Source organism: Dromiciops gliroides, chromosome 5, assembly GCF_019393635.1.
Source record: "Dromiciops gliroides isolate mDroGli1 chromosome 5, mDroGli1.pri, whole genome shotgun sequence".
NCBI classification, from domain to species: Eukaryota; Metazoa; Chordata; class Mammalia; order Microbiotheria; family Microbiotheriidae; genus Dromiciops; species Dromiciops gliroides.
Window position 1 is genome coordinate 281904808 of NC_057865.1, and position 13355 is coordinate 281918162.

Below are 13355 nucleotides of genomic sequence, written 5' to 3' on the forward strand. Positions count from 1 at the left end.
GACATAAACTTGTGTAAACATGCTCTTCTACATATAAAACAGGTATGAAAGATGAATTTCTTAGGACTGGAGCCAACAATTTGTGAGTCACAGACATGATACAGGATTTAGTGAAGGGTGGACCTGTTAAAAACTCTGATTTTTTTTAAACTGAAAATGTTCTAGTTTAATGAAACCCTAGGCATTCAATCCTCTTCCTATCTCAGGTTGAGGAGTCATTTCCTTTTGGCATACTCCAGGTTCCCCATACCTGAAGACTTTTTTTTTTTTAATGTAAAAAGCACATACAATTGCATGGATATATGGAAGTACCAACTATTTCCGCACAAACTGCATTTTTATCTCTCCCCAAAATTAAGAGGTAGCACCAATCCAGCTTAAGTTGGACAGGATTTCCTTAGCTGGAGAAAGGGAAGCAGGACATTCTAGATAGGGAAAACTATGTGGGCAAAGGAAAGAGAAATACAATACAAAACCTTATGATGATGGAAGGCATTTAATGATGAACTGAGTTTAATAATATGCTATGTACAACATGAAACCATTGGGCTACATGGGAGGTTGTTAGGTATAAGAATAATGAGAAGTAAAGCACTGGTTTGGAATTAAGAATCTGTCTTCAGCATTTTACAGATATGTGGAAAGCAAAAGCAAGGTGGAATTGAAACAGTTGCATATGATGAGTTAAAGCAATTGGAAAGTAAAAGTAATTTCTAATGTTGATGGAAAGCAATTATTTGTTCAGTGCTCTGAAAAAGTTGGGCTAAAATCTTTAGCCTTAATGGACTTACGTTCTCATCAATGTAGGTACTCTTCTTCCTGACAGGGATTGTAATCTAGATACATCTGCTCATCCTTTGTAATTACAGTTCACATTCTCCGATAAATATTCCCCTGGCAAGCTAGCCAACACATTGCACTGGGTCAGGGTTTGAACATTTCTTGGAAAACAGTGGAGCCTTTGGGCTCTCTGTGAAATCCATATTTTCACTTGCTGAATTGCATACTTCATCATTTTTTATATCTCCTGGTTCCACTTCGAGAGAGGTCAATACTGATATAGTTTAGTTTATTCAGTCTTTTCCTGTTCTGATGTGTCACCCTCCTCTGAAAGTTGACCCTTTGATATGGCAAATGTAACTTAATTTATATGTATGTTATATATACATATATAACTTTCATTTATATTTTATATGCGCACATACACATATTGATTTTATATACGCATATATAAATTATGTCCCATTTGCCGTGTTGAAGGCTCAAAACTTCATATATACACCATGGTAAGTGTAATTTTCTGGTACAAAATATAAATTTGTTGCAGTCTTAGAGTGTTCCTCACAGTCCTTCTCTGCCTGTTGTGTCTTCCAGAGGGTGTCTACCTTGCCTACTTCAAGTGAGATTATTTTATTGAATTTGGAAAAAATAAACTCCCATAATAGGGAGATAGAACAGAATACATCATATAAAGTGAGAGCCGTAGTTAGGGTTCTCAGTGAGTACTTCGGCTCCGGGGAAACATTTTTACAGGTATGCTACTGCATTCAAGTTCTTAATTACATCGACAACCTTTTTCTCCTCTAGAACTATTTACACATTATTACTGAGGATAATTTGGCAAAGGAAACCAAAGAGCAATTACTTTACAAAATGGCATATAATTATCTCCCATGACTCTGTAGAGTCATGCCTATGGGCATTTCTCTCCTCTAGGAAACATTTCATACTAAGCATGGAACACCGGGAGCCTTACTTTGAAAGGCATCTTTAGCTCCTCAACCCAGAAAATATTGAGGATAAATTCCTGTGCAACGTGTCCTCCCACTCATTCGACTTCTAGGCAGCTGATGCAATTCCAAGGCACTGAGCGAGAGTTGTTTTTACAGTACCACTTACTGTATAGTAGTGGTTCAACGTGGCTGAGTCTTCAGCCTGTGATAATCCTGGAAACCCAAGCGTCTGCTGTAGCAAAAGCAGCTCCAGAGTATTCAGCCATCGCAAGCCGGTTGCTAAATCGGGCCGGCCTCTGCTAGTCATTACACAGATTTCAGGGTCATTTATATCTCTCAAGCCTGCTGCGGCTAAGTCTCTCTGTTGCTAGGACCCGGGAGAAGGACCATAGGTACAGAGCCGAGAGGCTCCTCAGGGGTTAAGTTCACAGTCCATCTCCCCTCATTTTTACCAGTGAGTGAACTGAGAGACCCAGAGAGAACAAACTGATGGCCCACGGTCACACTGCCCTGCACCGTCCATTCATTCACGATCCCGTGCAAGGATTTAATCCTTACAACAAAAGGGCTAAATTTAGGCAACGGCCGGTCCCTTGCCCATGAGTCCGGCAGCTCCCATCCACTGCCACGCAAACCTGCCCGGAGATGCTTTGCGATCTTGTCCCATGCTCCCTCTCCCTCCTATCAGGAGACAAAGGACAACTCCCCTCCCGCAGGCTCCCCATAACACCCCCCTCCAGCGCTTTCCCCCGCTCCCGGCCAGCCGCTCCCCCTGGCTAGATTTGTGGCACCATCACAGGGGTTGTGCCCCGGACGGAGCCCGCAGGCCGAGCTAGCGGGGGGCTCTGCCCTTGCCACTCACCGGGGCGGTGGAGAATCGCCTTAGCAGCTGACCGCTTCGCCACAGCATCTCGGAGCCTTAGCAGGGACGCGCAGAGTGGAGTCAGCTCCCTGGGGCCGCGGAGCCTCCCCGCTCGCCGGCCAGCCCCGCACAGAGCAGGGCACGCCCCCCTCCAGCTGGCAGAGCCTCGGCCCGTCTGACGCAACGCCCCCAACCCCGCCCGCCGCCTCTCGGGGGCCCCAACCCGCGGGCGCGCGCCTCCCGGGTGCGAGCGACACGTCGGCGCGGCCCTGCGGGTGCCAGTGCCCCGGGCCGGGCATCCTCTGCGCCCGCGGGCGGGTTCGGTAATTCACCTTCATCTGGCCTCCCGCGGCCAGAAGGTCCCCGGAGCTCTGGCTCGTGCTAGGGATGATGGGAGGAGAGGGCACACAGAAGCCACCCCTAGTGTTGGCCGATGGGTGGGGGCGCCCTAGAATTGGGGCTCCTGCCACCCCTCTCCAAAGCCGAGGGGCATCTCCCCTCTGCTAAGCACTGCAGAACCAGCAGTTCTTAACAAACCATACATGGTAACACCCACTCACTAAGCAGTTTTGTGGGGCTTTCGGGGGCAATTAACAATTATTTATGGAGGACCCAGTACGTGTGAGACGCCATGCTCTTCTATAAAGATAACTAAAATTTGGCCAAAAGGAGATTACAATCTAATAGGAGAGAGAAAAGTGACACAAACAACAATCGATGGTTGAGGTGAGGAGTGTGCGTGTGTGTGTCTGTGTGTATGTGTCTGTGTGTGTTGGGGGGAGGGTGCTGGAACGTTAGGAATGTACAAAAGAAGACGACTTCTATTGGGGGAATCAGGGATGACTATGGAGAACTGGTAACTGAGCAAGACCTTGAAGTATGGGACTTTGGACTGGCAGAAAATTGCCTAATAACTTTAAGGTCAAAATCAATGAAAATCTCTTTTGGGGCCTTGGGCCCAATTTCAAAATAAAAAATCAGGATACAATACATTCATACTACTCACATACAACCTTTAATCAAGAGTGGCACCTGGTGAAGAAATATGAAGAAATATGCCCTTTCCCAAGTGCAGGTGTGAACTAGAACGAAAATAAACCTACCAGTGTTTAGGTTTGTCCATTTTTAAAAGGAGAAAAGTAGGAATACTTTTTTTCAATAAAACACTTAAAAAATTTTATTTAAAAAAAGACGAAGCTCTCCCTTCTTACTGGGAAAAAAAAAAGAAACAAAATCCTATTTTTAACAAATATGCCCAGTCAAACAAAGCAAACAATCCATTATTGGTTTCATTTTGCATCCTGAATCCATCACCTCTTTCTCAGGAGGTGGATGGATATGGTGTTTTGTTTTTGCAGTTTTTTTTTCCCATTGGTCCTCTGGAATCATGGTTGGCCATTGCATTAATCAGAATTCTTAAGTCTTTCAAAGTTGTTATTATACAAATTGTTCTCCTGGTTCACTCTGTATCAGTTCATACAAATCTTCCCAGTTTTCTCTAAAACTGTTGCTTTCATCATTTCTTAGGGCACAATAGTATTCCATTGCATTCACATACCAAAATTTGTTCAGCCATTCTTCATTTGATATTTATTTTCCTGGGTTGTTGGTTGGGTCTTTTGTTTTTTTTTTTTTGATACTCCTAAAGAGCTACTATAAATATCTTTGTACACATGGGTCATTTTCCTCTTTCTTTGATCTCTTCTGGGTATCAACCTAGTACAGTGGTATCAAAGACCAATTCACAGCAACAGGAAATTAATGTGCCTGTTTTCCCACAACCCCCTCCAACATTTGTTATTTTCCCTTTTTTACTTGGCCAAATCTCATGAGCGTTGCTTTAATTTGCCAACAGAACATTTAAAATTGTAAAAAAACAAATACATTTTAAAATAATAAATTTTCGACTCTCTACACTTTTCCCTAACCTCTTTAGGCCTCATTTTCCTCATCTGTAAAATTAGGGACAGCTAGATGATCTCTAAGTTACCTTCCAAGACTAAATCCACAATTCTTTGAAATTTAGGATATTTCAAAACTTAGTCTGGAAATACAAACCATTGCAGGTGAAAATCATTCAAGAGGTATAGTAAACTTGGGAAACAGCAAGATGTATTAAACAGAATGACTAACTTGGAGTTAGGACTTCAGGGGGAATTCCACCTCAGACATTTATCAGCAGGGTAATTATGGGCAAGACATTCAGTTTCATCAACTGTAAAATGGGGCTCATATTTCTTGCACTGCCCTTAGAGGGTAATTGCGAGGGAAGTACTTTGCAAATTTTAAAGTGGTATACATTTATGATTCATTATTATCTCGTGTGGACACCAGAAACTGAAATACACCTATAAATTACTTTATGTGGAGCCCCCTACAACAATATTAATACCTTACATTTGCATAGCACTTTGTAGTTTATACCTACTTAATTTCTACCTACTTAATTTCATTTGATCCTCACAAGACTCCTGCTTTTCCTTATGTTATGTTGTAAACAAATTGGCTTAGGAAGTTAACTGTGTCATGCTGTCCTAAAAAGTTTCAAATGCCTTTGAGAACAGTCACCAGCATAACATATCCTCTCAATTAGGTTTTTTTTTTTTTTTTTTTTTTTTTGGTGAGGCAATGAGGGTTAAGTGACTTGCCTAGGTCACACAGCTAGTAAGTGTGAAGTGTCTGAGGTCAGATTTGAACTCAGGTCCTCCTGAATCCAGGGTGGGTGCTTTATCCACTGCACCAACTAGCTGCCCTCCAGCATAATACATCCTGAACACAATCTGCGAGTTGCAGAATCAGGGTTGAATGGGATGCTAGAAATCATCTAGTCGAGCTTTTCTTCCCAGTGCACAAACCCTTTCTTCAACATCCCAGATAAATGAGCTTCTAGCTCTGGGGCAGCTAGGTTACACAGTGGACACTGGAGCCAGGAGCACTTGAGTTCAAATCTCACCTCAGATACTTACTAGTTGTTTGACCCTGGGCAAGTCACAACTCCAATTGCCTTAAATATCCAAGGGCATCTCCAGTGGTCCTGATGTATATCTTGCCATTGGACTCAGATGGTTCTGGATGAGAGAGTGAGGTAACCTTGCACAGCCCTCCCTCACTTAAATCTAATTCAGTGCAAGTTATGACATCACCCTGATATCATGGTCCTCTTTGAGAATGAAGGACAAACTGGGGGCAGCTAGGTGGCACAGTAGAGAAAGCACTGGCCCTGGATTCAGGAGGACCTGAGTTCAAATTAGGCCTCAGACACTTGACACTACCTGTGTGACCCTGGGCAAGTCATTTAACTCTCATTGTCCTGGAGAGAGAGAGAGAGAGAGAGAGAGAGAGAGAGAGAGAGAGAGAGATTGAGAGAACAATGGCTTCAAGCCCCAGTGATGGGGAATGCACTGCTTTTTGAGGCATCCTCTTTCATTGTCAATTCTAGTTTTGGAAAGTTATTTCTAGTATGGAGTACAAATTTGTCTCCCCATAACTTTTATTCATCTGTTTTACCTCGGGAACAACAAAGTATTCTCTTTGTCGCAAGATTTTAAATATTTGAAGACAGCTGTTGTTTCTTCTCTTCCCCTCTTTCCAATCTTCTCTTCCTCTAGCCAAATACTCTTTCCTAGAATGACAGAATTTTAGTGATGGAAAGGACCTCAGTGTTGATCAAGTCCATTACACTCCTGCAAAAGATTCCTCTCTACAACATCTTGTAAATACTTGTCCAGCCTTTTCTTAAGACCTCCAGTGAAGGGGAACACACTATCACTGTAGGCAGCCTATTCTCCTTTCAAATAGCTATAACTGTTGGGCAGTTTTTCTTTTTTGTTGTTCAGTCATTTCAGTTGTGTCCAACTCTGTGACCCTTTGGGGGGCTTTCTTGGCAAAGATACTGGAGTTGTTTGCCATTGCCAGCTCATTTTACAGATGAGGAAACTGAGATAAACAGGGTTAAGTGACTTGCCCAGGGTCACACGGTTAGCAAGTATTTGAAGCCAGATTTTCTTGACTCTAGGCCCTTTCTTCCAACTACTGTGCCGATCAAGTCTGAATTTGCCTGTTAGCAACTTTCATCCAGTTCTCTTGGTTCTGCCCTCTGGGGTCCAGGAGAACAAATCCAGTTCCTCTTTTATGTAACATTCCTTAAAACACTGGAAGAGAGCTATCAAGTCATGCTGGACCTTCTCTTGTTCAGGATAAATATACCCAGTCTTTCTGCCAATCCTCATTTGAACCTTCGTTATCTTAGTTGTCATCCTCTGTATGCTTCCCAGCTCATCAATATCCCTTCTGGAAACTGGAGTCTCCTTTACAACAGTATTTACTACAGTGTAGAATTCAGTAGAAGCTCAGCCTGCTTTCCTTATAAGAATTTTATCCATAACAGAGTTCTCTGGCGTGATTCCCAAATGCATCTTTATGAAGATGTCAATGAACTTATTAAGCATTCTTAATCAGTGACATGGTTCCCATACGTTACGAGCTTATAATGTAATTCAGGAGCAACATAAACACAAACAAAAGCTTTTTATTCAAATTCAAAGGGAAGGGAAAGCTGGTTTTTTAAAAAATTAATGTTTTAAATTTAACAAGCATTTATTTCCCCTCCCTCCCATCTCCCCACCCTGTTTATTTTTTAAAAGACAATTCTTATAACAAATAAGCAACATCATACAAACAAATATCTCCATTGGTCACGTCTAAATGTGTGTCTCATTCTGCACCTCTCTGTTAGAAGGTAGGTGGCCTGTTTCATCCTCAGTGCCCTGATGGCTGGTCATTGCATTGATTAGATAAGTCTTTTGGAGTTGCTTGTCTTTATGGTGCCATTGTTGCATGTTTTTTTCTATTGTTTCGACTCATTTTACTTTGGAAGTTCATCATTTCCAGCTTTCTCCAAAATTGTCACTTTTATAATTTCATAGGGCACAATAATATTCCTATACATTCATACTTCATTCAGATATTTCCAATTCGATGGGCACCCCCTTCATTTCCAGTTTTTGCCACTATGGGTCCTTTGAAGGGGAAGATTTTCAAACTTTTGTTTATCTGTCTGTCATAACAGGGCATAGCAGATGGAGAACCCTAGTCAGAAAGACTTAGGGCCACTTCTGCCTCTGACAATATGTGGACCTACAGTCAAAACACAATCATTGACCTAGTGTAAGAGGGGAAGATATTGAAGAAAATATCACTGTTTGGAAAGTAGGTGACTTGTTTAGACAGGAAAAAGCCAGTATTGTCTCTTATAACTTAAAGTGATCAGTGATTTCATTGGAGTGGGCAATTCCTTCGTTGACAGCAGATGTCTTGCAGTATCTTAGTAGACAGTCCTCACAAGTTTCTGTGGCCAAAAATGTTCACCACTTGGTGGTCAACTTTTTGGCAATGATGCTTTCTTCACTTCTAGAGGCTGGGCATTGGACTTCAGAGATACCATTTGTTGCCAAGTTGTAAGAGATACCTTTCTCAATGGTGGGACCTGCTGGGGCTCATACTCTGTTGGTACTGAGGATCCAGACTCATCTCCATAGCATTATAAGCTATGGGTATTGGCCTTTTCTGAAGATTATGGTCACAAATAACTAATGAATTGTGACGGGCTGTGGTATTTGAGGTAGACATAGAGTTGACAGAATGTAAGCTTCTTAAGGGCAGGTACAGCTTCAGGTCTGTCTTTGTACTCTCGTTGCTTCGCACATAATCAATGCTTGTTGATTGATTGAGCCAGACCAACCAGCTTATGGAAAATAAGGCTGCACTAGAAGTCATGATGTAGTACTAGAATCTCTTCCCAATTATGCACTGAATTTATCCCAGAGAGAATCTGTTGGATAGATACTGATATTCCTAGTAATCAATAGCATAGAAAAATATCACAAAGTGAAACTCATGTTGGTAAAGTAAATAAAAAATGGATTCCCTGTGGGAATGCTTTCTATAATATTGTTCAACATTTTATTCTGCCTGAAATTTGTGTTTTCAAGCCCCATCTCATTCTTGGTCAGCTAGAGCCTCCTATAAAAAACTCAGTGGTGGACACTTTGTCCCCTTCAATTTCAAATTATGTACACTGTGCTAAGTGTATCAAGCAGTTTTATATTTGTGAGGGTCTTCTCGATTTCCTGATAATGTTATCAAAACTGGAATGAACTATTCAGACTAGGACATGTACCCACTTTCATGGATTTTCAGTCGCCTTTGAAAATATCATGGCTGCTGCCTGGTATAATTCTAGTAATGTTCCAGGGCTTTTCCTGTTACTCCTTCAGCTGTTTTATTGGTTTCTGAAATGAAAGGATATACACTGCAATCACTGGGATCCCAGTTGCAGAACCCCATGCTGCCTTCTGCCTTTGTGCCTAAGAGCCTCTCTGGAGCAGTGTATTCTGCTCTGGATGGTGCCATTCAGGAAGGGCATTAATAACCCAGAGAACATCAACTCACCAACAAACTATTTTCAAGGTGCTGCTAGGCCCCAGCGATACAAACACAAAATCACAAATACTGCAGTCCTTGAGGAGTTTACATTTTGGAAGAAAATACAGGGCCATGTGAGCAGGGATTATTAATAATTCAGGAATCAGGAGAGGCTTCCAATAGAAGGCGGCACCTTGAAAGAAGGTAAGAGGTTGTGAGGAGCAGAAAATGCTTTTTAGGCATGGCCTATGCAAAGGCATAGATGGAATTCTGAGCCTAGAGAAGAGAGGAGGCCACTTTTGCTAGAAACTAGAGTGTCTGAAAGAATATAATGTGAACTAAGCCTGTAAAGATAGGCTGGGGGGGGGGGCGGGGCGGCAGCTAGGTGGTGTAGTGGATAGAGCACCAGCCTTGGATTCAGGAGGACCTGAGTTCAAATCCGGCCTCAGACACTTAACACTTACTAGCTGTGTGACCCTGGGCAAGTCACTTAACCCCAATTGCCTCACCAAAAAAAAAAAAAAAAAAGATAGGCTGGAGTCAGACTGTGGGGGCAGTTAATTACTAAGCTGAGAAGCCTGGTACTAGGCTAGTACTTAGAGGTACTAGGGAGCCACTGTAGATTGTGGAACAGGGAAGCTCCCCTGTCAGATTTGTTTCCTAGAAAGATTATTTTAGGTAGCCATGTGGAGAGAAATGGGAGAGACTAGAAACAAGAAGACATATTAGCAGGAGGCTGAGAACAGAAGGCTACTGCAATAGCAAGAGGTGGGCTTGAACTCAGCGGCTGAATGACTGGAGCGAAGATGGATGTGAGATGACGTGGAGGCAGAATTGACAAGATCTGGCAATGATGGGAGAGCATGAGTCAATAATGAAGGGTGACTCGGGGGCTTAACCCTTACCTTGGTGATGGGTAGCATGGTGGTACTCTCAACAGAAACAGTAAATTCAGAGAAAAGATTTATTTAGGGAGGAAGATGGTGAATTCCATTTTGTTTTTTTCCCTCACAAAAGAAAAAGATAGAAGGCTCTACTCGGACTACAAAATGAAGGAGATCACCTCAATTAAGGTTCCTTCCAGCTCTAACTCTGTGATAGTATAACCCTTCTCCCACTATTGCTTATAATGCACGCACAATTACATTAGAGTGATTGCAACTCGCTTACCCATCCTCTCCCCTCGAGAGGATGTATGTTAAGCTATCAGCTCTCCCTACATTAAGTACAGTGTGAAATGGAGAGCTGTGTGACCCCTGAAAATAGTTAGCTAATGAGACCAGTATGGACCTAGCACCTTAAGGTTTGAAAAGCTCTTTACATACTTCATTTGATCCTCACAGCAACCCTGTGAGGTGGGTGCTATGACTTCCCATTTTTCAGATGGGGAAACAGGCTGAGAGAGTTTCAGTGACTTGCCCAGGGCGTAGGTCTTCCTGCCTCCAGGTCCAGCATTCTGCCTATTGTGCCCTGTTGGGGTCTACCATCCCTCACCAACTGATTCCAATGGGGACAGTCAGTAGGAGGGACCCTTGGGCAGTGTTGGGAAAACCTTTAGTTTCATCACCAATCTACTTTATCATGGTCGTACTAACATGGTCCGGTGGTGGGGAGAGGATGGAAACAGTGCTGCCCTTCATTGCCAAGGCCCTGGCTTCCCATCCAGGCTGTGGTACTTCCCTAATCATTTAACCCTCCCAGAACCTGTTTTCTCATCGGTAAAATAAGAGTCTGTGTTTGATGGTGTCTAAATCTGATTTTTTTGGGGGGTGGGCGAGGTTGCATTTTTAAGCAAATGTGAGAAACTCAACTAAGGGAGTTGGTTTAGAAGCGCTTTCGTAGGGACAGGATAATATTTGAAAGATGGTCACGTAGAAGAGAGGTTAATCTTGTTTCCCTTGCCTGGCAGAGACGAACTAAGAGGAAAGGGTGGAAGGTGTAGAGGCAGATTACAGCTTTCAGGAAAAGTCGCAGATCCTCGTCTGCATGAGAGAGGCAGAGTGGGCAGGAGAGGTGTCAAACATGCAGCCAAACCAGATGTAATATTGAAATAATGAAACAGATGAAAAATTGTAACCAGGGAAATAGTTAACAAAATTGAAAATACAATAAAACACAGATGATACTGCCCTTTAAACCTAAGTGGCCCTTGGGGATCCTTATGCAAAGTTTAGTGGCCCTGCTTCTATTTGAGTTTGACACCTCTGGTCTACAGGAGGCCTTTGCTCTACCGAACATCAGCCCTGGGTCATTCTCCCTCCTTTCTCATGGAGTTCAGCATGGGGCTCATCATCTTCTTGTGCCCTTCACCAGGAAACTTTGCCATCCATGCTGTTGGGCCCTCAGCACCTGCCCACACTTCCCAATGACTGGGCCACCTTCAATCTCATGACCTGCCTTCTCTTTAACGGAGCCACACATGGTGATGGTTTCACACACACTGGAATTTACCATTACCCAGAAATGTTCCATTTCCCTAATCAAAAACTTTTAATTTTATCTATCTGACTCCTAATGTTCCATTTCCCCTGTGGCTCATCTCTCTTAGACTCATTCTTCACCATAATTGGGACCTCCAGCTCCTCCACCCTTCCGCACTTTCTCAGGTCATTAATCCTGAGGCTCTGACTTCCCTCATCTCTACTTCTGACCCTGGGGCAGCTAGATAGTGCAGTGGATAGAGCACTGGCCCTCAAGTTGGGAAAACCTGAGTTCAAATCTCACCCCAGACACTTACTAGCTGTGTGACCCTGGGCAAGTCACTTGACCCCCATTGCCTCAAACATCAGGGGTCATCTCCAGTCGTCCTGATGTGTATTTTGCCACTGGACCCAGATGGCTCTGGAGGAGAGAGTGAGGTCACAACTCTCCCTCACTTAAATCCAATTCAGTGCAAGTTATGACATCACCCTGATGTCACGGTCCTCTTCAAGAATGAAAGACGAACAACAATTCTGATCCTGTAAGTAGTCAATTCAATGATGTCCTGCCCTCTATTTTTCCAACAACACTCAGCCTTGAATCAGTCCCGCAGCAGGGTGGTCCTTCTGAAGGACTCCCTATCTCACTCTCTACAGCAACTTTTGCAAACCTTCTCTTCTCCCCACCAGCCTACTGCCCCTCCCCTCCCCTGGTTCTCTGGGCTGAGGGTCTTGTCTCTTATTTTAGTGAGAAAACTGGGGTCATTCAATGTGAGTCCCTCTTCTCCCTTTTTTTTTATCTCATGCGAGTGAGATTTTCCCCACCCCTTAGATATAAGTGATTTAACTATGGTAATAATCAGTTTATAGACTACAAACTGTGATTGAACATATTTAGGCATTCTTTAGTAGCTTAAGCAAATAATAATGGAGTAAGTAGGCCAGATATTAGTAGAGCTAACATAAATGCTGTATTGTAAACTGGTCTAGAAACCACATAATTGATATCCATCAACTCAATTCCAATTGTGGTAAGGTGCCTACCAATCAGCTCAAAGGTCAAATACCAAAAATAGTCACTTTTGAGCTGAAAGGGACCAATCAGAGTTAGAGAAAAATTGGAACATTGGTATGGTGGACAGCCAGCCAGCCAGACACTGGCAATCAACTCAGCGGAATGCCATCAGATTGTCATTGTTTATGGAGGAAAAGCCAACTGGATGATGAAAGACTAAGAGGTTCTATTTCATACCTACTGTACATGGACCACTTGGATTGTGTTAAAATTGTGGAAGGAGCTTATTGTGTATAAATGTCCGTGAATCCTGAGGCTCAGGGTCCTAGACCTGAGATCGACTTTACTGTGAGGCAGGATCCCTCTCTTAATAAACCTATTTTATTTGGCTTGGATACTTTGGTTTTTCTTTCGTCTGAGACTTAGAAATTTTCAAAACATTCATCATTCACTCTATCCTCTTCCTCCCCCGCCCCCCAGGCCCTTCCCCCGACACCCCCCCACCTTTGACAGGGGTGGTCATTCTCCTTGCCAACCCCAACCCTTCTGCATGTGTCCTATTTGTCTCCCTCACTGGATAATAAACTTTGCAAATGAAGATTGTTTCTATTTTAAACCCGTGTCCAGCACATAGTAGGTGCTTAATAAATGCTGGTTGTGTCATTATATTTTGTCCTGGTCAGACCACTTCTGGAATACTGCATTTGGTTAGTCCTAGGTGCCACTTTTTAGGAAGGAGGAAACTGGAGCCCAGTGAGGTCAAATGATTTATCCCTGGTCATACAACTAGGAAATTTCACGGGCAGGATTTGAACACGGGTCTTCCTGTATTCTCTCCACTATACCATACTTCCCTGGCCTCTTTGGAATGTCCCAAAGTCAGTCACCACAGTAAAGGGCAT

At 43.1% G+C, this 13355-nt stretch overlaps 1 protein-coding gene across 2 annotated transcripts in view; it reads right to left on the reverse strand.

Annotated features, from left to right (window-relative positions):
- The window catches only part of ALDH1L2 (aldehyde dehydrogenase 1 family member L2), a 59789-nt gene extending 57040 nt beyond the window's left edge, over positions 1-2749 (reverse strand). For both annotated transcript variants that reach the window (XM_043965022.1, XM_043965020.1), the window contains exon 1: positions 2596-2749. In XM_043965022.1, the coding sequence (XP_043820957.1) occupies positions 2596-2643 (48 nt within the window). In that variant the 5' untranslated portion in view covers positions 2644-2749. The remainder of the gene's footprint in view (positions 1-2595) is intronic.
- Between the last annotated feature and the right edge of the window lie 10606 nt (positions 2750-13355).